This window comes from Elaeis guineensis, chromosome 3, assembly GCF_000442705.2.
Source record: "Elaeis guineensis isolate ETL-2024a chromosome 3, EG11, whole genome shotgun sequence".
In the NCBI taxonomy this organism is placed as follows: Eukaryota; Viridiplantae; Streptophyta; class Magnoliopsida; order Arecales; family Arecaceae; genus Elaeis; species Elaeis guineensis.
The window spans coordinates 4,479,004-4,505,731 of NC_025995.2; the positions used below are offsets into that span (position 1 = coordinate 4,479,004).

Here is a 26,728-nt window from a genome sequence, read left to right on the forward strand (position 1 = left end):
ACCATGCGTAAAGAAACGTTTGAAGTACATCACATGGTTGAAAACAATTTCAGTTAGGTCTCATGCTTTTAGTTGGTTGGATGTTTACAGAATTTCAAATATGGAGAATTTCTAGGCCCTGTCTCGTCAGAAAAAGAAATAGGTATTAAATTCAGAACCAATGCATCTCTTTTGCATGCGTAACACAAGAAAAAGGTTGTTGCACAATCCAATGAAGTATCAACAATGGCCAGTTTTCCAGAAAAAAGAAATAGAAACAAAGTATGACAATAGAAATAAAATATGACAACACAAGGAAACAGTACCTGCCGATATAGATGCGACTGAAACTTGATGTCCAACAAGAAGTAAAGGTCACAACTTCGCAGAACAGGACCAGGATGAATTCCCAAGTGTTAATCAAATATTTAGAAAGACCACTTCCTAACACAGTTTGCAAATGGCACCAGAGGTACCCATGAGTCCAGTGACAGCACAAAAAATAATAAAAGTAGAGTACATGTATATAGTTAATTAAAATTGGACCCACAGCTCAATTACTTGGTTTTGAATTTTACAATATGGAGGCCATGAAACTAGATATAGCTTGCTTAGTAAATACAAGGGCAAGAGGAAAAAAAAAAAAAGAGAAAATAAGACCAATTAGAAGTTACATATAAAGACCAAAAACTTTAATTATTTACAGTTTGTGGCATATTTTTGGAAACTACATATGAAAGCAATTCATATAAAGACATGTTGCCAATACCAAAATTTTCCTTCGTTATCACTTATTAGAATGAAAATCACATCGACATCAAACTGACAAGTGTATATTAACTAATATGAATTAAAAAAACAATAAAAAGGAAAATAAACACATCACTGCAGGTTCTGGAGTTCCAAAATCCTGATCTAACAAGCTTGAATTGAGTTTGTTCGATGCTCCAGCACCAACATCAGAAGATCAATGAGATGAGCCAAGCTCAGTTGTACCTTGCCAAACATACCATGCGTGGCAAGTAGAGTAGAAGGGATTATAGCCAAGCACTAGATCCACAGCTTACCTCCACATTTATGAAGAGAACTGATCAAGTTTAACCAATAATATCATGTGGACTCTTTAATCCTTCAGAAAAACAAAGATATAGTAAAGGTGGTAAATCATGGTCAGTCTGTGGTATAGCTCCCATACAAAAACTGATTCCATGTTCTTATTACCCTTTGATTGCCTCCAAGGAAAACAATTGTACCTAGAAGATCATATGAATAAGATTGACCAAAAAACTCCACCCCAGCACCCAGCCCAGATTTTAAAGAAAACATACAATTAAAACAGCCAGTCTAAAGCTAAGCTTATCGCAATTATTTAAAGTCCTGTATTTAAGCTTATTTACCATTATATGGCCTTCATCCCTAGGTGTAGCAGGAAGGTTTGAGGCCTAAAGTTGCTTTACTTTAGAAGTTTTCTTATGGAACAAAAATTGAACATGTAAAAACAGACCATGGTTGATACACTTTACTGAGGTACTCTATCAGGAAGCAGCAGTACATCGTTTCCTTTTAATTGTATCTTCTGATGTCATGCATCAATCTTGGTCTTCAAATTATTTGAATCATCATTAAGTCCTCAATCATTGACAAGATATTGAAAGTACAATCAATTCTCCTTCTCCAGTTATGTATCTCTGTGTATGTGTATAGGCCTTTTTAATTGCGTGAACAATTTAGCACATATTTCTTTTTACTTATTTAGGGATATTGAGAGAGCAAAGGAAAGCAAAAATAATAAGAAAGTGATAGCCAAATTAAGATAGATAATTAGGATGAAGAAGAAGAATTTTGATTCAGATTTTCGAAGTGGGCCGTATATGCCAAATAGGTCAGTTCAGGCTGGGTACATTTTTTGTTGATCCAAATTAGACTGGATAATATATGGGCTGTGGTAGGTCAATTTGGAAAACACAACCCAAATCTGACATGGTTTTCTTACCAGGTCCATTTTTTGACCCCAATTCAACCAATGTGTCTTCAAAAATGCATCAGATGAGGTCTAATTTGGTTTGGGACTGTGTCAACCGAGCCAATTCGCAGCCCTAAGGAGTGCTTTGGGTAATCAAAGAACTTGGGCATAGTTGTGCAATGAAATAGATTACTGATTTTTGGGATTATAGCATTATCATCCAAGTTGGAGACAAAGTAATATAACTAATAATATTTACATTATTGAAATTCTAAATTTCCATCAGCCAATTAATTCCTGACATTGCATAAGAAAAAAACCATGTGCACCTATAGTGCAAAATTGTGATAGACATGACAATAATGTAATGATTAAGAGAATAACATATATGGTGAAGAACCAATCTATACATTTCAATCTGCCCACTTTGCTACTGGATATATTGGGAACAGATCATGAAAGGCACTTCTTTGCTTTAAACATCAGACCGAAGATGGAAAGGAGAAAACCCATTGTTTTAATAAATCACAACATCTCTAATCATCATATTAAATATATTTTTTAGATCTGAAAATCAGATTACCTGAACAAATCACTTAAGCATCTCCAGTGCACAAAGGAATCTGAATATAGATTATTTTACACAATCAACTTAAAATCACATGGATTGTCCTAACTACAATCTAATGGAAAATAAGGATTGATGTGCTCAAAGTAAAGAAAGCTAAAGAAAGCCACAAACTATTGCCGCCCTTCCTCTGTTACTTGAGAACTTCACTATTGTGCTTAATAGCAATGCAAGACTACAATCATTTTCTACTTGCTCTAGCTCGCTGAGATTCCACCTACATTTGATGAGTCATGTCTTATGATCCTTCTCTAGAAAGGACACACTATAAACATTGGATAAAGTCATAATTTACGCCAAATTGGAAATGAAGTCTGCATTACCCTAATGAAAAAATAAATGAGAAAAAAAACAAGTACAAAAATATTTATAGTTCTTTTTATGATGGAGCATGCATTCCAGAATAAATCTTTGCTTGGACAAAAATCTGACTTGTATCCCCTCTTTCTTATTCACCTTTGAAGATCCATCTTCATCTACATGCAAGGGAAAGATAATGGTCCTACCAAGTAACAGTATTAACATGTAGTACGCCATAATAGAAAGAGTTATTAGAAATTCAACATCAGAACACTACAGGAAAACAGGCTTTTCACTGCAGCATTTGCTGTTGCTAAATCCTTGCTGCTAATTCCACAGTTTCTGGCATTGTCACGAGGAGTTGATCCTCTGCAGTGCATTGTTCGCACCACAGACAGCTACGAATACACAGATCGCTGCCATGTCATCAATCCCATAAATGGAAGGTTCTCACAGAGACCGTCGCATTGGAATGCCAAACACATGAGTAGTTACCAAACTCATTGGATAAGGAGATTGTGCAAGAGCCCTCCATTTTGAGATGGATGACATGATGGCAATCCAAGGATGCACAGCCCTCTATGGTGCAAAAGATCCACCATAGAGGATCCCGATTCTGACACAAGGCATTTTGGTTGACTTAATTCCCTATTTCCTGTTTATATTGAATATATTAAGTATAAAAATCAAATCTACCATAACAAAGCACAAATAAATTAGACACAAGTGGTTCATGTGCCTAGATCAAACAACTATCTGCAACATAGATGAGGATATTTATAAATAAGTTGACTTCAACTTCTCTACATACAAATATAGTAAAGTAGATAATGATTTGCAAGAAGTACCAATAGGGATAATAAGAAGCATCCCTCGATCATAGTCCTTAAAATCATAAAAGTATATCAACGAAGCCCATTCTACCTATTGGGGTATAAGTCATTTGTGTGAGCCATTTTTTACCAACCAGGACACTTCGGCTTAAGACCGAGATGACTTGGACCATGATATAACCGTAGGCCAAGGAGAAATAGCAGCAGGTCTATGACCTTAGACAATGACCGATCTACTCACCAGACAGACGCCGATCTAATGAATGCCAATAATGCTGCCCTGAGGCTGAGGACCTCATACATACTCGATCGGCCCCAGATTCACGTTGAGGTGGCACCTCGGTGCAACTCCGACCTCAACACACCAACCCATTCAACGACAGGAATAACTCACTGGAATCTCCCACGATATTGCACGATCTCCTACGACTTCTAGAATATGGATAGAATCCATGACTAATGCTACGATTAACAACCCTAACTTGCAAGTTAGTCAGCAGAATCCATATCCTAATGGCATAACAGACTAAGGCCTAACAACCTACTAGATTCGGGCTTAACGGCCTACCAGATCCACGCATAACAGTCTATAGCTCCATCTCTATATAAAGAGATAATGAGGGGAACTTAAGGTAAGCAAGAAAAAGGAGAACAATACTTGCACTCTCTCGCTCTCCCATCTTTTCTCTTCTTCTCTATTCTCAAGCTTCGGCGAATTTAAGTATAGGAAGATCCCCTATTGCAGCATCTCCAGCATGTGTGGACTTTCATTGTAGGTTCTTGAAGGAGGAAGTGCCCTCAAGGCAGATCTGAACTCCACGTCAGTGGGCTACCGATGTCAATTCGGAGACTCACAACACCACCCCCCCATGGCGTAAGATAGAACATTAAACCATAATTTTCAAAAAAAAATAATTCCAATACAACATGAACGGTCATCCTCTTTTTTTTTATTTTAATCAGGATTTTTTGAACCGCCTTGAACCAAATGGTTCAGGCTGTGCCGAACTGTACCGATGGAAAATTGATTTGGTTTCGACATACAAAATGACATGGCGGAGTCTTGGAAGAAGGGAGAAGAAATAGAGGAAGAAAGAGGAGGAGAGAAAGCAAAAAACGGTCTCCGACGACTGCCAAAGGCCATTGGAGGCCATCTGAGCTCGATTGAGCTTGGTAATGGTGGAGGAAGGGGGGAGAGAGGGGGAGACAGAGATAGAGATTACCGGATCACCGGAGGAATGCCGATTCTAACATGACTTCTCCCACGACCGGCGAGCAAGCATCAAGGGTGGCGAGGCCGAATAAGTTAAGGACGGCCTCCGCCCTCCTCCCATGCAGAATAGAGGTTCGCCCCTCTTCCATGTTTTTTTTTGTTTTTAACAAGTGAAGTAGGCAACTTGATTGCTGACTTCACCAAATTTTTCAAAAAAAAATTGGTTGAAGTAGGAATTTTTTTAAAAAAAACTAACTAAATAAGATAAAGTCAGCAATGTAGTTGCCCACTTCATCCGTTATAAGCAAAAAAAGTCAAAACAGGGGCGAACCCCTATTTCGAATCCGGTCTCCTCTGCCCTCCTTCGGCCTCAGTTGCCTTCCGCTCTCTCAGAGCTGGCTCACCGACCGTCGGAGAGCTCACAATAGCATCGCCACCCATCCAGAGGCCTCTAAGGGCTTATGGTGATCCGATGAATTCTCCACCTCTCTCTTCTTCCCTTCCTTCGATCTTATCAAGCTCGAAAAGAGCTCCAACGTCCTCTAATGATAGCCAAAGGTCCTCTCTTTCTCTCCCTCTTCCCCTCCTCTCTCCCTCTCCCTCTCTTCCTCTCCTTTTCCCCCCTCTCTTCCTTTATTTCTTCTCCCTCTTCCCTTATCTGCCATATCGGTTTGCACCGATCCGATCTGATACAGAGGCACACCAACTTATACCGCCAGCCGGTAGGCACGAGTCCCGATTCTAGCTTCGAAAACCTTGATTTCAACCATTAAAATAAAAGTCAAAATAATAATATACTTCCTTTAAAACAACATATAGTCCCATCTCATTTTAACAATATACAACTCAACTCAGTCTTAATCCCAAACTAGTTGGGATATGCTAATCACATTTTAACAATATATGATCAGTAATTTAAATAAAGCCAACATTTTAAAGTAATGTTTTTCCTAAATAGCTTCAGCGTTATGCTTAATAAGCATATTTATCATCAAACTGATATCAGATCCATCTCTTTTAAACACTAATTAGAGCGAAATCAAGGGATAGTAGATCCTTAAAAATAAGCAGAAGCACAAATCTTTTTTTTCCTATAAGTATAAACACTGTATGAAGGTGCCTATGATCATAAACTATCTTTAGTGTCTAAGACATCAAATTTAAGTAACAATAAAGTTTTACGCATAGAAACAAAACCTTTTTTGAGGTGCAACCGCAGAGATCACGGTTTCAACGGTGGTATTTCTCTCGGCCAAATTGAGACACTGGCTTAAATCTGCACCTATAAAAGTAAAGAGATCAAGATACAAGTTACATATAAAGATCACGCATAACAGCAATCAGATCATATATCACCTTTTCTCCAGTTCCCGAAGAAATAGCAACCAATAAAGTAGGCAGAACTGTTCAAATTCTGAAATGGAAACCTAGCATTGGTGAACAAATATATAAGTTCGAAGCTCATTGGGATGGCATTGTTCGTACAGCTTCTCGGGACCTGCAAAACCATGAAGGAAATAGAGCCTCTAATGATCTTTTAAAATACTTCCAAAAACCTAACAAGCGGGAGAGAGATCTTTGATTACTCTGCTATGCTAGCTTCCAAAGTCTCTTAATACCTCCTCCATGTTGAATAGAGCAAGCAAAGAGACATTGGGAAGTCTTCAATGGTGATAGCTAGAAGTGATTCCATCCAACGAGCCCGCAGACAAGACCAAAGAGGGAAAGTGAAATGGAGGGATAGGGTTTTCTCTTGGAAGCATTAGGGTTAGGGTGGAGAGGAGACGTCCAAAGTCCTCCAAGAAAGAAAAGGGAGGGCAGAGAAACCACTAGAAGCGAGGTTGAGAGAGTAAATTTGATGCGAAAAAGTAGTTGTGAGTAGAGGTGCAAACGAGTCGAGCCACTTGAGAGCTACTCGAGCTTGACTCGAGTCCGAGCTCGACTCGAGTCCAAGCTCGACTTGAGTCCAGACTCGACTTGATTATTATCGAGTTCAAGTCGAGCTCGAGTAGCTCGAATAGTTTTTCAAATTGAGCTCGAGTAACAAAATACTTAGCTCAAAATCTCGTGAACCTACTCGAACTTATATATACTTTTAATAATATTATTTTTATTTATAATATATATTAATATATATATATATATTATTAGTAGACATAGGCTCAATTTTGAACTCGAACTTGAGTTCAAGTATGGCTCGGTTGATGTTCGAGTCAAGTCAAGTCGATCTTAAGTTTGGCTTATTTTTCATCGAGCCGAACTAAAGCTGAGAATATTAAGACTCGATCGATTTCGAGCCGAGTTTTGAGTCTAAATATTTTGAATCGAATCGAGCTTAAGCTTCCAGCTACGCGACTTGACTTGACTCAATTGCACCCCTAGTAGTGAGGTGGAGAAAGAAAATGATTTTAAGTCATTATTTAAGAATATTTAAGAATTAGTGTTAATTATGATAATTATTTTTCTTTGCATCCGGCATCAAACCGCCACATAAAATTATCCCATTCATAATGATGAAAATAATCCCAAACAAATGATAGAATAACATAAATACCTCCTAATAGGAAATCCGAAAGTCACCACATGTTTGTCTTTGTGGGAGTTCTACAGTGCTCCTAAAATATTGTTTATACAAAGATAGAAAATATCCTAACCACTCATCAGACATGATTAATTAAGAAATTTTTATTTCAGCAGCTCAATGCAACAACATTCTGAAAGATACATATTAAGTATTTATATTCTGCACTTTATCATATGGGTATTCACATAATTACAATTGCCATACTTCATATAGATATATGATGCATGACCAAGTTCGCATGACATGAAATTCAGTGGGAAGTCTTCAATGGCGATAGCGAGAAGTGATTCCACCCAACAAACCCACAGACAAGACCAAAGAGGGAAAGTGAGATGGAAGGATAGGGATTTCACTTGGAAGCACTAGGGTTAGGGTGGAGAAGAGACATCCAAAACCCTCCAAGAAAGAAAAGGGAGGGTAGAGAAACCACTGGAAGGGGGGCTAAGAGAGAGTAAATTTAATTCAGAAGAGTAGTTGTGAGTAGAGGTGCAAACGAGTCGAGCCGCTAGAGAGCTACTCGAGTCCGAGCTCGACTCGACTTGATTATTATCGAGCTCAAATCGAGCTCAAGTAGCTCAAATAGTTTTTCGAATCGAGGAAGATACTCGACTAAAAAGCTCATAAGCCTACTCGAATTTATATGTGCTTTTAATAATATTATTTTTATTTATAATATATATTAATATATATATTATTAGTAGACTAAAACTCGATTTTGAGCTCAAACTAAAGTTCAAGTATGGCTCGATATTCAAGTCGAGTCAAGTTAATCTCGAGTTTTGCTTATTTTTCATCGAGCCGAGCTCGAGCTTAGGATATTAAGCCTCGGTCGATCTCGAGCCGAGTTTTGAATCCAAATATTTTGAGTCGAATCGACCTCAAAATTCCAGCTACTCAACTCAACTTGGCTCGATTGCACCCCTAGTTGTGAGATGGAGAAACAAAACGATTTAATTATTTAAGAATATTTAAGAATTAGTTTTAATTATGATAATTATATTTCTTCGAATCCGGCATCGAACCACCACATAAAAAAATATCCCGTTCATAATGATGAAAATAATCCCAAACAAATGATAAAATAACATAAATACCTCCTAACAGGAAATTCGAATGTCACCACATGTATGTCTCTACGAGAGTTCTACGGTGCTCCTAAAATATTTTTTATACAAAGATAGGAAATATCCTAAGCACTCATTAGACATGATTAATTAAGAAATTTTTATTTCAGCAGCTCAATGCAACAACACTCCGAAAGATACATATTAAGTATTTATATTTTGCACTTTATCATATGGGTATTCACATAATTACAATTGCCATACTTCATATAGATATATGATGCATGACCAAGTCGCATGACATGGAATTCAGAAAGCAGCCACAAGGATACCACAAACACCACCGAGTCACCATGTCAAAATTATTAAGGACCCTTGACTAGGTTGAACAAGTCTTAGATGAAAGACTCATTTTCATGTTTGCTTGAGTGTTGCTGTTTGAAGCTGCATGGATACACGTTCAAGAGGTCTGAAGCTCTCTCTTGCACTTCTCCTGCTCAAAGTAGAAACAAAATATAGAATAAGCAAAAGATAAGCATAGCCAAATCTATATCATATTTGTTGGTAGAGCTGTTGCTCGACCACGCCAAATTTATATCATATCTTCATAAGGCTAAATGTGATATATAAGCCCAAACTCAACATTTGCTGGAGCAAGCCAGATCGTACGAAAATCACTTCAACCTATGCACAGTTATCCATCCAGAATTGATATAAATATACTTGCTCAGGAAAAATATAGACATGGTTAAAACCAACGTCCAACAGATTCCAAAAGACATTTCATCAAACAGTGGTACGGCATCTAACACAAGGCTATACAGACAAACCGAGCCTATGCTCTTCACTGGAGATTGTAACGCAGGCGTTCATTTAGATGTCCACCATCCCCATTAATGTCCAGATGAGAATCAAACATCTAACAGATCCTAGGGCATTTCATCGAACAGCGGTAAGACATGTAGCCAAAAAAAAAAAGTGTCGGTAAACCAGACCTGTGCTCCAGCCACAGGTCCACCACCCATCGTCCAAAGCTCCACTGCTCCCACACCAAATCCACCAGCATGAGCTCCTCCAATAGTGCCTGGGGCTCAACAGGGCAATGGCCGCAGACCACCTCAAGGGCGAGGGTGCCAAAGGTGAACCCGTCGCAACTAGTGGTGGTCTTGCTTGTCTAGGTGAGCTCGAGGGCGAGGTACCCAGGGTGCCCACCATGCGGGTGGTGCTTGGGTTGGCCTTGTAGAGGTTGCCGAGCCCGAAGTCACCGATCTAATTGATGGTCTACTGGTAGGATTTTTTTAATTTCCCAGAGGAGCAGTCATTAAGTCATGAATGCTAGGAGCAACAAGGAAGGGATAGGGTAGAACTCTCAAGGACTACCCGATTTATGTACCGCACCAGCCAACCCTTTTCGTTTTCAAAGCACCCCCGCAAGGTGAATTATATATTAACCGCATCTGCGGCAACATGACCGATTTGAACTGATGGATAAATCAGTGCCATCTATATTGAATCGAATGATCAAAAAAAAATCAGCACCAGAAAGATTTAAAAAAATTCTTTTTTTTTCTTGATAAAGACCGAAAAGAACTTTGAAGCACTATAGCAGAAACACCATCGTGAGTACGATCCACTTATACCAGTAGATGAGATAGTGATCCATGTGCTTGACGAGTATTCTCCGATGGTGTTGTAGTTGAAGCTCGAAGAGTTATACATGATGAAATCTCTCACCAATATTTTTTTCCTCTGAAGATGGTTCTACTAACTACGGATGACTGAGGGAAAGAGTATGTAGGAGCATCTCAGCCACTTCCAGAAGATTCTCACCGACCTCTTCAACATTGGCGAGAAAGTTGAGGAGAAGTCCAGGGCACTGGTCTTGCTAGCATCGTTTATCCCTTCGTATGAGTCCTTGATGATTACTTTTCTAATAGAGAAGAGCATCATCAAAATAGACGAGATCACTACGGTGATTCTCCAGAATGAAGTTCTCAGGTGGGAGAATCTGACTTTGAACTCAAGTAGTAGCTCAGCTTTGGCGATATCTAAAGGAGTAGGAGGCGGCAGATGGAGCAATAGGAGATCGCGACGAGGGTGGTCCAAGTACAGGACGAGGGACTTGAGCAAGACCAAATGTTACCGGTGTGACGAGATATGGCATCTAGCAAGAGATTGCTCTCAACTCAGGAATCGGACGAGGACTACTGTAGTGACAGTTAGTAGCGAGTCAAAGGATAATGTCCTGGAGATATCTGATGACGTATCTATTTTTTTCTAACAGTGGATTTTAGATTCTGAATGCACCTATCATGTATGTTGTAAAGAGGAGTAGTTTGACTCCTTGGAGAGTAGTGAGGACATTATTTATCTGCCAGATGAATCGAGCTGTATGATCAGAGGCATCGGGATGGTCAACTGGAGGACACATGATGGTGTAATGAGAAGATTGGGAGAGGTCTGATATATATCCAATTTCAGGTGGAATCTTATCTTACTGAGCAAACTATATTTGAGAAGCTACAGGACGGTAGCTAGTGGAGGAATCTTGAAGGTCATGCATGATGATAGAGTTATTCTAGAGGAGAAGAAAAGGATGAGGACATTACTACCTGATGGAGAGCTCAATACAAGGTGGAGCTTCAAGAGCCAGAAGGAGCCCAAAACAAGGTGAAGCTCTAGGTGAAGGTGGATCGGACACAAGATGCGAGACTCGAAAAGATGAGAGGCGTTATCACAGGGTGAGATTTCTATTGCCGCAGGAGGATTCTCAGAGCAGGTCTCATGTCAGGAAGAACATAGCATACGACGGAGATAGGATCGAGCGGCCTAGCTCAACTCTCATATTTGTCCATCCATGATCCGCAGGTGTTTGCCCCAGGGCATGAGGGCGATAAGATCCAAAAGCTTTCAGAGTTAGGAGGAGGCCAAATGTCGAGTCGAGATGGAGATTATTAAAATTTGATGTCTTGAAATTCGATTCATACTGAGCCTACAATGAGGTCCGTGACGACGAACGGAGTCAACAAATCCAAGATCAGTCCAAATGGAGTCCAAACAATGAAGTTATGTACAAGAGAAGTTAGCACAGCCCACGGAGCGACAGAGGTCTGTGGTGGGCCAGCAGCGCAGTCAGGCCCCATGAATGCGTGAGTGCGCAGGAGAGCATAGCCCGGTGCATAGGAGAGTGCGGCCTAACATGCGGGTGGGCCCAGTGCAGATGCGCATATGGGGTGTATCCCGCAACTCTTCATGCGATCCATCGTGGATCGTCGGTCCACAAGAGGAGGCATGGACCGCTACCTGGTTTCCTCGTGCATTTTCCATAGTCTATCGTGGACCGAGATTGTTTCCAGGCTCATTTCTCACGTACCATGGTCCACACCCTATTTTGCTTTGATTTTCGTGCGGGTAAGTGATCCAATGGCTGTGGGAGTTTACAGTAGTGATCAGATGGCTCAGAGGGTCCTGGAGTTCTAATAGGAGATGGAATTTGCGTTGGACTCGTTTTGGAACTCCTGTGCAGAGACGATCTGAAATCTTTAAGAAGAACTATGGCATGGTGATCGATAGAGACCTGAGCGCAGTCGAGAGAAGTAGTTCGATAGACAGCAGCAGTAGGTCCTAGAGAGGCACCGATAGAGGGTAGGAGTAGGAGCTTCAGACAGACTATCAGACAGCAGACAGCGATCACTTCAGAGGTTTAGGAGATCTTCCTAGAGATAGTTTTTATGAAAGAGAGCTTCTTGTGAAAGAGAAATTGGGTGTACGAAGGTTGAAGGTATGATCTTCTCTTATAATTTTTTATTTTCTCATAGTAAAGCTTGCATGTCCCATGGAGGCAAGTCTTTTGGCTGATCCACGTATTTGATTGTATTTCTGTGGAGATGGTGTCTTGACCAGACATCTCCAACAAGTGGCATCAGAGTGAGGCATACTAAGACGCAGGTTGTGGTGGTGGTGAGCAAGATTGAAGATGGAGAAGATAGGCTCAATCAAGATAGAGATTAACAGATTTGATGGAAAGAGTAATTTTTTTTGTGGCAAGTGAAAGTGAAGGATGTGCTCATCCAGTAAGGGTTGATCGATGCTTTCTTGTGCGAGGAGAAGCCGACTATCATAGAGGTACAGAATTGGAGGTGGCTCTAGATGCAGGCAGTGAGTATGATCTGCTTGTACCCAATGGATGAGGTGGTGATCCATATACTTGGCGAGTTTTTTTTAACGATGCTGTGGTCGAAGTTCAAAGAATTGTACATGATGAAGTCTCTCACCAATACTCTCTTCCTTCAGAGGCAGTTCTATCAGTTATGGATGATTGAGGGATAGAGCATACAGGAGCATCTCGGTCACTTTCAGAAGATCCTCATTGATCTCCTCAGCATTGACGAGCAAATTAAGGGGAATACCAGGGCACTGATCTTGCTAATATCGCTTCCTCCTTCGTATGAGTTCTTAATGACTACTCTTTTAGTCAGAAAAAGCACTATCAACATGGACGAGGACACCGTGGTGATTCTCCAAAACAAGATTCTCAGATGGAAGAATCTGGCTTCGAGCTTAGGCGGCAGCTCAGCTTTGGTGATTTCTGAAGGAGCAAGAGGCGGCAGACGGAGCGATAAGAGATCGCAATGAGGGCGGTCCAAGTCTAGGATGAGGACTTGAGCAAGATCAGATGTTACCAGTGTAAGGAGTAAGGGCATCTAGTCAGAGATTGCTCTCAACTTAGGGATCGGACGAAGGCTACTGCAGTGACATCAGTAGCAAGTCAGACGATGATGTCTTGAAGATATCTGACAAAATATCTATTTTTTTTTCAGTAATGGATTTTAGATTCTGCATATATCTGTCATGTATGTTACAGAGAGGAGCAGTTTGACTCTCTGGAGAGCAGTGTGGGCACTGTTTATTTGTTGAATGGATCGAGCTATGCGATCAGAGGTATTGGAATGATCAGTTGGAGGACACATGATGGTATAGTGAGGAGATTGGAGGAGGTACGATACATATCCAATTTCAGATGGAATCATATCTTATTGAGCAAACTAGATTCAAAAGGCTACAGAACAGAAGCTGGTGAAGAAATCCTGAAGGTCATGCACGGCAATAAGATTATTTTGGAGGGAAAGAAGAGGATGAAAGAATATTACTACTTAGTGGGGAGCTCAGTGCGAGATGGAGCTTCAGGAGCCAAGAGGAGTCCAGAGCAAGATAGAGCTCTAGGTGGAGGTGGATCGGGTACGAGATGCGAGACTCAGAAGGATGAGAGGAGATATTTCAGGGTGAGATTCCTATTGCTGCAAGAGGATATCCCGAGCAAGTCTCAGGTCAGGAAAAGCATAGTATATGATGGAGATGAGATCGAGCGGACTGGTTTGACTCCCATGTTTGTCCATCCATGATTAGCAGATGTTTGTCCCAGGACATGGGAGCGAGGAGATCCTGAAGCTCTCAGAGTTAGGAGGAGACCGAATGTTGAATTGAGATGGAGATTATTAAGATTTGATGCTTCGAGATTCGATCCATATCGAGCCTACAGCGAGGTCTGCGACGAATACCGAAGTCTAACGAATCTAAGATCAACCCAAATGAAGTCTAGATAGCGAAATTACATACGAGAGAAGCTAGCACGACCCACAGAGCGGCGGAGGCTGTCGGTAGGTTGGGCGGCGCAGTCAAGGCTCACGGACGCACGAGCGCACGCAAGAGATTGCGGCCCAGTGCGTAGGCGGGCCCAGTGCATGCGCGCATGCGGGGTGCTGACCGCAGCTCTTCACATGGTCCATCATGGACCGTTGGTCCACACGAGGAGGCGTGGACCACTACCTGGTTTTCCTGCACGTTTTCCACGGTCTACCATGGATGGGGGCCATTTCCAGGCCTGTTTCTCACGATCTACTGCGGTCCACACCCTGTTTCACTTTGATTTTCGTACGAATGCACGATCCAATAGCTGTGGGAGTTTGCGATAGTGATCAGATGGTCAGAGGGTCCTGGAGTTCTGATAGGAGATGGAATTTTGAATTGTATAAGAAGATACCATGATAATATGCATTATAATTGTATCATGTGAACGTAAGAAGTATTTAAAGTTGTTAGGTATGTCCTAAAATAAACTAGAAAGTTTGAAATATTTTTAAATATTATAATTTTTTTTAAATAAAAAATATCAAAATTGATAGAAATTTACTCAACAAATAAAAATTTTATGCTTTTATATAAATTTGTAATTTTTATTCTATTTATATTGATATTTAATTAATACTTGATATATTTATTATGTCATGTTGTTATCATTGTTTATTTAGTTGACACAATGGTAGAACCGATAGATATATTTTTTATTTTAAATAAATTTGTTCTTTCGTTGAATGATCATGTATGATATTTTACATGTTACTTCATGTTCTTTTTTCTTTTTCAAGGGGGGATGAGGGAAGGGGGGTTGGAGCAATTTGGAATTGTATAAGATGATATCATGATAATATGCATTATAATTGTATCATGTGAACATAAAAAGTGTTTAAAGTTGTTAGGTATGTCCTAAAAATCAATCAGAAAGTTTGAAATATTTTTATATATTTAATTCTTTTTTAAAATAAAAAGTGCTGAAATTGGGTAGAAATTTATTCAACAAATAGAATTTTGATGCTTTTATATAAATTTTAATTTCTATTTTATTTATATTGATGTTTAATTAATACTTGATATATTTATTATGTCATGTTTAATTAATACATATTATGGTAAGAACCAGTAACCCTTAACTTGGGCACTTTCAGTTTGATGAAGAGTCCAGGATTGAAACATTTCTTCTAATAATAGTGGATGCCAATATTACTTGATCTACGTGTGCAATCAGAACTAAGATGAGATTGAAGGAGCAAATACTGGTGCTAAGACATGCTTACACTTCTTTCATGGTAGGCTTCATGTTCAAAGCTAACAAGGTCTTTCGTGATTGGATGACATGGATAGATGATAGCACTGCCTCAATATTGTTGAAAATGATACTCATGGATATTATACTAATTAAAGTTTAAAATGGTGATATATTTATTATTTATATTTTATCTATAATATAATTATTTAAACAGTTGAGATTAATGACGATTTTGATCCTGGATAATTTTTTTTGAAAGACTTTAGATTTTGGATTTTGGTACAGACAAGGACTGTCCTTGGCATGTGGCTGGTGGCATTGGCTTGTGGCCAATTGAGCTTGATGCTAGCTTGAGGTTCCCATTGCATAAATAGCACCCACCTTAAAGCCTAGCATCTAGGATCATATTTGGTTCTAATGGCCTCCACTGTGCAATGTCTCTTAGGTGCCTAACTTCGGTAAATTGATGCAAGTGAGGATAATCAAATGTCAGGGAGACACTATTTGGCTTACTAAATGAAATGTTTGAGAGGCCAAAACAGATCTTTGTTTATTTCTTAGAAAGAGCACGTCATGCTTCCATTGCTTATATTTTGTGTTGGATCGCTCAGCTCTTGGCATAAAGATTTCTGTTAAATTAGTTTTTATGTAGTTGTGGTTGAATTGGCTGGATTAATTTTGAATCACATGGTCATTTTACATTTGTTTGAAGATACCGAGCAAAAAATTATGGATGGTAATAATTTATTATTTATTTATAATGATCACCCATAACAATATTTTTGAATTTGGTGTTTTTACTTTTCTAGGAGGTATGAGTCTATTGATTTTCACACATCTCTAGTGAAACATTTGGTGAGTAATCTACTAAAGATTTTTCTTCTCTGTCTATCCATTATTTTTTAAAAAATAATGATTTGTTTAGTGAAATCACATGATTATTACATATTGTTGGAAGATTCAGTCAAAAAAATTGCTATACAATGGCAATAATATACATATGTTTATAAAAAGAAAATCTATTTCACTATAAGAATATATTGGGATTTTCTGTTTTCGCTTTTTTAAGAGAAATTCTAAGTCCATTGGGATTTGATGCATTTATGCTGAGAAACTCGGTGGTCTCGGCAAGGTTCTTTTTCTCTGCATATCTATTTTTTTTAATAAAAATGAGAATCTGTCCATTAAAAGTCTTGATTTTGAGCCGCTTATTGGTTTTATGAAAGTCACGAAAAAAAAGAGATACTTTGGATTGTCAAACATAAAATTATCTATCTTCTGACTTTCCAAGACTGCTGTACCTTGACTCTTGTGAATGTTACTAGGTTATTTAGAACAGATGAGTTAATTGCGAGTCTCCAAGATCAAGTGGATGAGCTATTTGCTAATTATTAATGCTAAATTGCTTAATGATGAAAGGGCCTAACAAATTTCTGACATTTTAGTAGTGCACATATTGCATGTTCTTATCCTTGAGGCGATATTTTTAATTGTGGCTTTGATTCCATCAACTGTTGTTGATGCTTAAAAAAAACTTAAAACCTTTCTCAAAATTGGGTTAAACTATAGTAACTCCAACATCTTAAGGAGATCCATAATTTGCTCAATGAGCTATAGCTTCCTTTTCTTTTCTCTTTTTTTTTTAAAAAAAAATAAAAAATTGATGTTGTCAGCAGCTAAATTACACCTCTGTTTTTATTTTTACAAATGGACTGCAATCACCCAATAAGCCCACCATGAAATGTTATATGTTCCCATCAGTTACACTTTCGGAGTAGGCCTGTTCAAGTTGGATGACATCAGACGGGATTCTCCGTATGGTGCTGCTGTTTTCGCCAGTGATGGCACGAGGGAACCTTGCGAAATGGAGCTTGCTTTTGCTGAACATCAGGGAAAGTATATGGCTCCGATAATCAAGAGTCTCGTGCATCCTTAAGTTATCCAGTCAACCATAATGTCCTTCATAATTTAAATCTTCACAATTACTCTATTATGCCCCTCTTGATTTGAAAATATTGCTTTGCGATTCTTCTTCCCTTCTTCACTTTGATTTGGCACATGTCCTAAGCTTTGCACCTTCACTGTCTTATTTTTGTGTTTATTATTTGCCGAAGTGCTGCAAAACACTGTACATGGTTCACAACAATGGCATCATATCACTAGAATAAAACAGATTGTGATTTGTTTTTAAATTACATTCCAAGGTACATTGTATATTTCTATGTTAATCCAGTGTGTAAGTATGGTTAACGGTGTTCCATTGTAAGTTCGTCTAACTTGCAATGACCAAGAACGGAATAAATGTGTAGAAGTCTGGATGCTGCTCTTTGTTTCATGCTTGCAGTTATTGAGCAACAGTCGAGCTTCACTAAGCTCCTAACCTAATACTGCTTTGATACCATGGGACTTAATTGGAGCAAATTTGTTATACATTGCCAATTTTTTTCTCATACATGTCCCCTCTAAATATTATTTGCATATATAAATCCTCATTTTAGATCATGTTTCTTCTTACAGATGTTCTTGTAATTAAATCCAGCTGCGCAAATTTGCCCAGGTTTTAACTTTTTACGAGATACCTGACCGATGGAATTCGGTTCAAAACCAGGAAGATTCACTGCTGTCATTTCAGCATCAGTATTCTTATGCCATTCCCTGGTTCAGTTCAATTGAAAAATTTATCCAACAAACCAACATGCAGAAGCCATCATTACTTGGAAGTCCATAAATCAGTCATATTGATGGAACAATGAAACAAAAAAAAAATAACCCACCTTATGGACTTGATTGAATCATCTGAATTGATTTTCGCCAGAATTTCTCTGTGCTCAGCATCAGAAACCCTGAGTTCTTTCCTGAGATCTGTTATGAGTCCTTCCTTGCCCTACAAAGAGATATGCAGGAGATGAATCTAGAAACAAATACAATAATGGGAAAAATCCAGTCACAGAATAAATCGTACAGAAACCATAATCAAACATTTAATTGAAATATAAGGAATAGAATTTAGCAATAATCATGTAAATATCTCTATTTATGTATAAGGAACTTTTAAAAGTATGATGTTAAAGAAGCATATCAAGGTGGTGGGAAGTACCCATGAAAGAACGTCAGACTGAGCATTAAAGGCTCTTAAAACAGCATCATATGCCTCAGTTTCTATGCAGTGAATTTGAACTTCCATGTCTGCTAGATCTGTCTGATGAGATATTGGTCCAGAAGGGATCCTCATAGGTCCTGACAAAAGAACGCCCCTAGAATTCCGAATGATGCGGTAATTGGGAAGATCATCATCAGTTCCTGTTACACATATGTAAGCAAAATGATGAAGTTGTGCACATAAGTTGTCTTTAACATGGTGGCACCAGAAATGAAATGGATCATAAGATAGAATGTGACCATAAACATCGAAACTTCAAATGCATACAAAAGAACTGATGCTTTGAAGATGCAAGAATCTTATAATAGCAAAGAAGGTTATCCATAAATCCCAAGGCATAATGTCTAATAAATAGGTAACCACAGAATCATTGTTTGAGAAAACTCCACACTGATAATTTTCTAATCAAGGCATATGCATAAACACTATTGCAACCATCAGACTATATTTAAACATAAAAACAACTCAACATGTAAATGGCATCCTGTACTTGCAATTAAATTTCTTTATCATTTAACTAAAAAGAACAATGATCTTTTTTTTTCCATGAACATGTTGTGATACAATTGAAGCATACCACTGGATGAAGATTTCCTGCAATTCAGGTAACAAATTGAAAAATCAAACTATATCAAGCAAGTTCCCAGAGAAACCTTATTTTGCATGAAGTTATTATGCAGTCAAACACCTATCTGGCATGTTAATGGAAAGCAAGATTTCCCACAAGAAGAAAAGGCCAACTCAAGTAGTTCTCCACAAGCTCTATTGGTGATCCAATAAGTAGCCGTGTATGCTACTAACAATGATCAATAACTCAAAAACAAATTAAACATCTTATCTTAGAAATATCTTTTTGTTATCCCAATTCTCTTAAATGCTTTCAAGAGAGAAAGTCAACCTGAGTGATGGGGTGTCACACGAACGAGTGATTCCTCGATATACACACCTTTTATTTGGAAATGGCATAGGAATGCTCCTAATGGAACAAGTAGAAATAGTAAGACCTACCGTTTGGTACCTTTCTTTCATAAGCAAAAGATGTCATCCAAACTTTTGCTAAATTTGCAAGATATTTTCCAACTCCAAATGTTTCTCACCAGCAAAATTGTTCGGGAGAGCCAATCTTGTAAGTATGGTCAACCTTGACTATGTTACTCCTTGAACTGCCCAGTAAAAAATTTATAACTAGTTAAAATCAACATGTTCCACAAAAGCCTTCCCATTGACCGATGACAAGTTATCAAATGAAGAAGCCTAAATCCTAATCCTCAGGTGATTATAATCAAAAATTTCAGCTTTTCAAGGCTTTACATAAACAAGATGCTAGGCTCATAAGAATATTCAGTATGAGTGAACCCAGTTTATATCTTTAATACATGGAATCTTTTTAGTTTATGAAATGAAAAATGAGTGATAAATGTTCAAGCTCGATCTCAAAATTTTACAATGAAATTAATCCAATTTCCATGGGAAGACATGGTTTCAGAAATCAATTTACTAATTATCAGTTAATTTTTCATCTATTATTACTGTATTTACAAATCCTTGTATCGAAGATCACCAATTAACCAGATTTTAATTTCTTTAGATTCAAATTGCATTTCAATATACACGTGTCAACTATTTCATCAAGACCCATTTTTCAAATTTTTATTCTATTATATAAACTTGATAGACATAACTAATGACAACTTATTTTTGCAGATCCTTTTTAAAATATATTTAGTATCTTATATACTATGTTGAGTCACTGATATGGCTTTTCATAACCATGTGAACAGTAAGTGAGCCATGCAAGTATTTTATCTCCAATAGGGTTATAGTTTTTCTTTTAAGTAGGAAATTCTAGAAGAAGATCAGTTTAATAACTAAGTTTGGATTTATTTTAAGAGACCGTATCGATATATAAATATATGCAAACACAATCAGGGTAGTGGATTTGTTTCAGATTTGCAGTCGAACTTTGAAATATTAGATACTCTCTCTCTCTCTCTCTCTCTCTCTCTCTCTCTCTCTCTCTCTCTCGATAGTGTGGCATCATAACTTAGGTGCTGGTTCCATCAACACCAGCAATGATTTCTTAGGCCCTTTGTGGCCCACAAAAATAATCTACTTTACCCTTTCACACATTATATTCTATTAAGTACTTATCTGTCCCCTCCTCCCCTCAAAGCTAGATTCATACAACATCCTAGCTAACATCAATCTAGATCCTAGGAGCACCTTACCTGACTCTTTCACTTAAATTACAAATAACTTCTTGCAAACTACTTGCTTGTCACCCATTTGAACAGAATTTCAGCTTTCCCAGAAAATAAAATTCAAAGGCCCCTCCACACATCAATCAGATAAGAATGATCCTTTTCTAAATAAAAGGACTAAAATGCCCAGACATATTTTGATAGACTTCGCCTTTATCATTATCGTTATAAAAGAATAGATAGGACTTAAAACAAATTTCTGGTTCTTTTTATTTTTCACTTAATGCAAAGGTAGACTCTACACCTCATATTTTGGAACTCAAGCTTAAGATTCTGCCCTGACAATCACTCATTTGACCCGGATCTGCACCATTTCTTTTCTCCAAACCTGACATGATAGCAGACTTTTCCACTTGACAGTCGTCATTAAGATCACCTCTCAATACTTAACTCATTCATGATTTACTTTTATCTATGACAAATGTGCCATTGATCAGATGTAGAATATCAGTCTCCTTTCACTATCATAACTTTACAACACAAACATCATCACTTAACGTTTTTAACTCAATAAGAATTCAAAACTACACTCAGTCATTAAGATCATATCTCAATACTTATTTAGAATTTACCTTTATCTATGACAAATGCGCCATTGGCCACATGTAGTATATCAGTCTGTTTCCACTATCAAAACTTTACAACACAAACATCATCACTTAACATTCTTAACTATCAATAAAAGTTCAAAACTACATACATATTGGTCAATACACATCCATACATAACTGAAAAAGTCGAACAATCCTAGCTTTAGAAACTCAATTAATCTAAGACCACTTACCATATTTGAGATAACAACTCACACCATGCCAAAGCAAAATATGTCTGCTCCCCTCCATATGGATTGCCATGTGTCAATATCAGTATTACAATTTACATGCAAGAAACATACCATCAAAACTTGAATCTACCACAATGAGTTGCTTTAATTTATGAATTACTTGTATCTCCAGAAGTTCAATACAAATTTATCAAGAGCTCATAAGAGGAAAGATGGTCCATCTCTAACCATAAACTATGAAGTATACACAATCATGATAGATCCTTACAGAAATGGCTGGTAAGCTTTGGAGGGGGGAGAAAATAATTACACCGAAAATCTTCGGATGAGAAAAACAAAGAATGTTTGCTGAAAAAAAAATTACACAATGTTCATGAAGGTACCACTAAGAGTGCAAGTCAAAAGTACACACAGAAACTGGTATCCATAGCATATCTGGGACTAATTAAAACCCCGAACAAATAGTGAAAAACCAAATACAATCATAGTGCTATATAGTATGCATATGAACCATCGTCTTAAAATAATTTGATCAAGCTTTTGACGACTGGTCTAGATAAAACCATTAATCCACTCAAACTTGCATTTGGTGCATGAGTTGCGCTAAGGTCCAACTTCATGAAGATAAATTATCCATTGGAATGGTATCATTGCTTCTCCGATGATTATTCTTAACAGAAAAACTGGATAGAAAGTAGCTACAAAGTCCAGTCCGATGCATCCAAACCTTCAGTTTCGATTTATTAACACTTTTGTGCTATTATAAATCATGGGAACCACTATCACATCTTCAAAACCCTTGAACTCCTGTATCAAGATATAATAAAAAGAAAACTTAATCACATTATCATCCATTCTAGCTCGCTTACGATTCAAGAAACCCAAAGACAACTACAAACCTCGCAAACGCTATCTCGAACCCTCCTCCATCATCAAAACCCTAATCCTTCAATCCCTAAGAGGAAGCATCAAAGAATCCTACTTCGGCTTTAAAGAATCCCAAAACCCTTACCGAAAAACCCTAAAAACAATCAAAATCACACAAGAACTCTAAAAAAGAGAAATGAGTACGACAAAAAAACGAAGTAATCAACGTAAAAAGGATAGAACAGCAAGATTCTCGAGACTTGAAGACAAGAGATACCGCTGCTATCGTTCTTCAAATACTCCATCAAGCGAAGAGAGACGAAGACGGCCCGAAATTGATCATGAAGGAAGGATCCCGCGGAGAGACGTAAGAAATCTCGTTCCGGCGAGCTTCTCCGGCCGTCGGTAGCCGGAAAAGTAACGGAAATCGAAAAGAAAACCCTAGTGCCGTCGCCGATGCGTCAGACAAAGATACCTTCGTCGAAAAGAAAAGAACCAAGGCGAAAGATGTAGGTAAGTTGCCCGTCGGCATTCTTAAAAAAAAGATAACACAGCTACAGGGCAGTCCAATGGCGTTTCTCTCGTTTTTCCGTTTCCCCAAGAACTCGTTTCTCAGACACCGGGCTGGTCCGGCTGGACCTGACGTGGCCCATGTCACGAAAGTTGGAGCTTTGGGTTAACTAATTTACTTTAAACAGTGGATGGTTGTGATTAGGTTTGAGATCTTTTATTTTACAGTGGAGTGGATGATAAACATACCCTCTTGTTTTTTTCTTTTTTATTCACATCCTACATATTTTGTTCGTGGTCTTTTAAGCAAGAGGATAAGATACAGCAAGCACATATTTATTCAGCTTTGATCTAACTTTGGACATGAGGATAAAGTTTTATGGGATTGAAATAGTTTAGATCGAGTTTTGAGTTGTTTATCATTTTTCTTGATTTTAGTTATTTATATTATTTTAAAATTAATTATAAGGATTGAAGGATTAGATTTGATAGGTTTGATTAGATCGATAAAGGACTGAGTCTTGCAAAATATATTACGTCAGAGTCAAATAGGTGACTTAAAATGACTTATTATTTTATATGGATCAGAGTCTTGATCTGATTTTATGTTTGCTCGAAGGGCCAGCTTGATTATATTGGACTGATGGAAAAATTGGCTTAGGAAAGAGAATTTTTTTTATTTATATAGGCAAAGAATGTTTTTCCTTATTCAGAACAATATCTAATTTGAATTCTAAATCTTTGCCAATGGAAACTGTTAAGAGATGTCAACCAACAGAAGCACCAAATCTATAATCTAAGAGGGCTAAAAATGGATATGATGCAAATTGTACATTGATTTACCATTTCCAGATCCATATTTTTTATAAGTAAGAATATAAAATATTAATTGAATCACAAAATTGAGATCTGTATTTAACTTAAACAAAAATATATATGAATGAGATATTAATCATATTTATATTTGTACGAACGAAAAGAGATACTAATGAGATATTAGTTTACCCATATTTTCTCTATTCAAATATAGTTATAAATTGGATATTATTTGAATACAAACCAGACTTTTTTAGCATTTTAATAACGAAAACCAAACTAAATAATATAGGCATAAGGGATGAAAATGGAATTCAATATCCAAATTGCACGGGATATACAAATAACTACGGTCTAGATTTATAGTTATTCAACTTATATGGATATCGATCCGGCCAACAGTCTGGTCATCAGTTAGTATTTTTCTTTAGATTTATTTTTATTTATTTTAAATAAGAGAAGGGTTGGGACTTAAGCCGGCCCTATTTGGAAGCGAGATAAGCAAAGCAAGGACAAGAGAGAATTTATTCCCGGTGGTTTACTTTGTGTAAACCTTATCTGCTAATTTGGAAGAAAAAAAAAAAAGGTTATCTTGTGTAATCATTGCAGTTATCCTACTTTCGGCATTTGGATACAAGGAGGTAACAAACCATGAATAAGCTAGAGCTAGGCCTCTGCTTGCATAAAAAATGAGCTAAGTTAGAGCTTGGCATAGCTTTGCTCACGTTGAGCTCATTTCCACACCTAGTTGGTCCTGCATTAAATAGCCGTCACTAGTTACCATAAGGTCATTTACAAGTCTATGGTGGTTGTTGTAATTAAGTAGCACGGCCTTCTGATTAGATCCAATGATTGACATACACGCTTTGCAGTTTTATGCAAATTATTTGATGTATATCTATATATTGATTAGTTTAAATGATAAATTGATAACATAAATATTATATTTAATTACATTTATACTATATTAAGCTGACTACAAGCAAGCTAGATTTGATCATGTTTGCTTTATTTATTTACAAGCTTAAAAGGTTGGCTTGTGTTCGGCTTGTTTGCTAATCCAATAAAGCTACAGCAAGCTCAATATAATCAACCCTACTTTGAAATAGCTCATCATTTGACCATTTTACAGTATTCTATATTTTCTACTATTAATTTTCTCAAAGAATAGCGTGTTGGTTAGTGAACTATGTATGTTAGAATTTAAAACTTGATCAAATCAAATTTAGTTATTGATAAAATGATTATTTGGTTTTTCCCCCATATGCTTTCTCTTGGTTATAGCATATCATTATTTTCCACTTGATGAAAGGCTTGGTATTTTCACTTGATGAGTCCAACAAAGAATACAAATATTTTTGCATTTGAGGAATAGAAATCTAAGATACTTTAGAAGTAAATTATATTCGTAATATAGGATTTTGTTTATATGCCTAGGGCTGGAGTGGGCCTGGGCTGTCCTGAGGCCTGTCAAGCTAAGCTGATCTTGGAGCGGACTAAGAATCTATCTTTATTTCATTTCTAATAAATCCACCTATATTTTTTATATGGATGGATTTATTACATTTTCATAGCTGCATCCAAATAATACTGTTGAGTTTTGTATTTTGACTATATCAGGGAAGGTCACTTAATATTTTGTTATTGTGAAGCACTTCTGGCATCAGATATTATTTTTTGCCCTCAAATCCAATAATCTCATTGCAATCGAGTGCAACAGCAGCCATTCATTAAAAAAAAAAAAAAATGCAATGGTTCTTATATCTATTCTGGATGCTTTATATAGACTATATGCAGATTATATTGAACACGAAATATTCAAAGCTTTATAGGAAACATCCAAAACATTTCTTATATTTTTATTATAGAAAAATATGCAAAATTCAGAAATATTTATTATTCAGTTTTTTATTTTTATTTTTAAGCTACTGAATGAAAAAAATTCAGAAAAGTTATTGAAATACTGATGGATTTGCTAACTAATGTCAAGGCTTGCAAAGGTGTGAAAAGGGTTATGTCAAGATTTTTTAGAATTTTGCATGGCTTCCTTAGATGCATATGAGTATACTTTTATATCTGATCTGTCTATACTCAGGTTGGATGTAAGTTGTTCTCTTTGTACTTATTTAAGATACAGTTGATGCTTATTTTGACCATGCATTCTCTTGGTAAAAGTGTTAGAGTGCGTTTAGTTCATAATCAAAATTAAAATCAGAACTGCAATGAATTGAAACTAGCACTCAATCCTCGCATTGTGAGAGTTTAATTGATAATAATAATAATAATAATAGTAATTTTTTTATGCTATTAATGTTAATAAATCTAAAAATCAAGAATGCTATAAGATAGGTTTGTAGAATATATTTTATAAATATCAAAAATAAAATATAGGTTGTTTGATATCTAGAAAAAAGAGCTGTCTTTCTGAATTTTATCTTGACAATTCTAGCATATAAAATTGTAGCATAAAGCTTAAAAATAACAAAAAAAGAAATTCAGACTCTACAAAAAAAAGAGAAAAAATTGAAAAATAAAAAGTTAGCAAATCTATTTTAAGAAAATAAGATTTAAAAAAAAAAATGATACAGACTATGATCCATGATGACTTTTGAAATAGTAAACTCTACACATTTCAAACAACAAGAATAATATTTAAAATGAGATTTACAATAGGTTGAAAAGAAATTTTATCTGTAAAGAAGAAAAGTAAATTGCAGAGTTCATGCATCAACTTAGCTTCAATTCTTCGGTGCAGTATACTGCTACCATTGAAATATCTAATTGCCAATGCTTTTGTAGAACATATTATTCTTTTTTCTATGACAGGCCACCGCATTATGCAACAGGTATTGTCTTTTTAAGAGTAGCCAAAAAGAACGTAAT

The 26,728-nt window shown here is 37.0% G+C and overlaps 1 protein-coding gene and 1 long non-coding RNA gene across 8 annotated transcripts in view; both read right to left on the reverse strand.

The window, feature by feature from the left end:
• Nucleotides 1-429: 429 nt before the first annotated feature.
• Nucleotides 430-9,990, reverse strand: LOC140856403 (uncharacterized). 2 transcript variants are annotated; one of them, XR_012139569.1, is made up of 4 exons: nt 9,560-9,990; nt 6,273-9,057; nt 6,114-6,192; nt 430-2,787 (listed from the first exon to the last, which is right to left on the reverse strand). It is a non-coding gene; the product is annotated as an uncharacterized lncRNA (long non-coding RNA). The 2 variants fall into 2 exon arrangements; XR_012139568.1 differs by having other exon boundaries at nt 6,114-6,198.
• A 7,046-nt stretch (nt 9,991-17,036) lies between these two features.
• Nucleotides 17,037-26,728, reverse strand: part of LOC105037443 (protein EMSY-LIKE 3) — a 10,160-nt gene continuing 468 nt past the window's right edge. Inside the window, exons 1-6 of one of the 6 annotated variants that reach the window (XM_073253574.1) lie at nt 22,797-22,815; nt 22,552-22,673; nt 21,653-22,459; nt 18,545-18,747; nt 18,222-18,331; nt 17,859-18,102 (exon numbers count right to left, since the gene is read on the reverse strand). In XM_073253574.1, coding sequence (XP_073109675.1) covers nt 17,937-18,102; nt 18,222-18,331; nt 18,545-18,747; nt 21,653-21,722 — 549 coding nt within the window. In that variant the 5' untranslated portion in view covers nt 21,723-22,459; nt 22,552-22,673; nt 22,797-22,815 and the 3' untranslated portion in view covers nt 17,859-17,936. The other 5 variants (XM_073253579.1, XM_073253575.1, XM_073253578.1 and 2 more) reach the window with 5 other exon arrangements.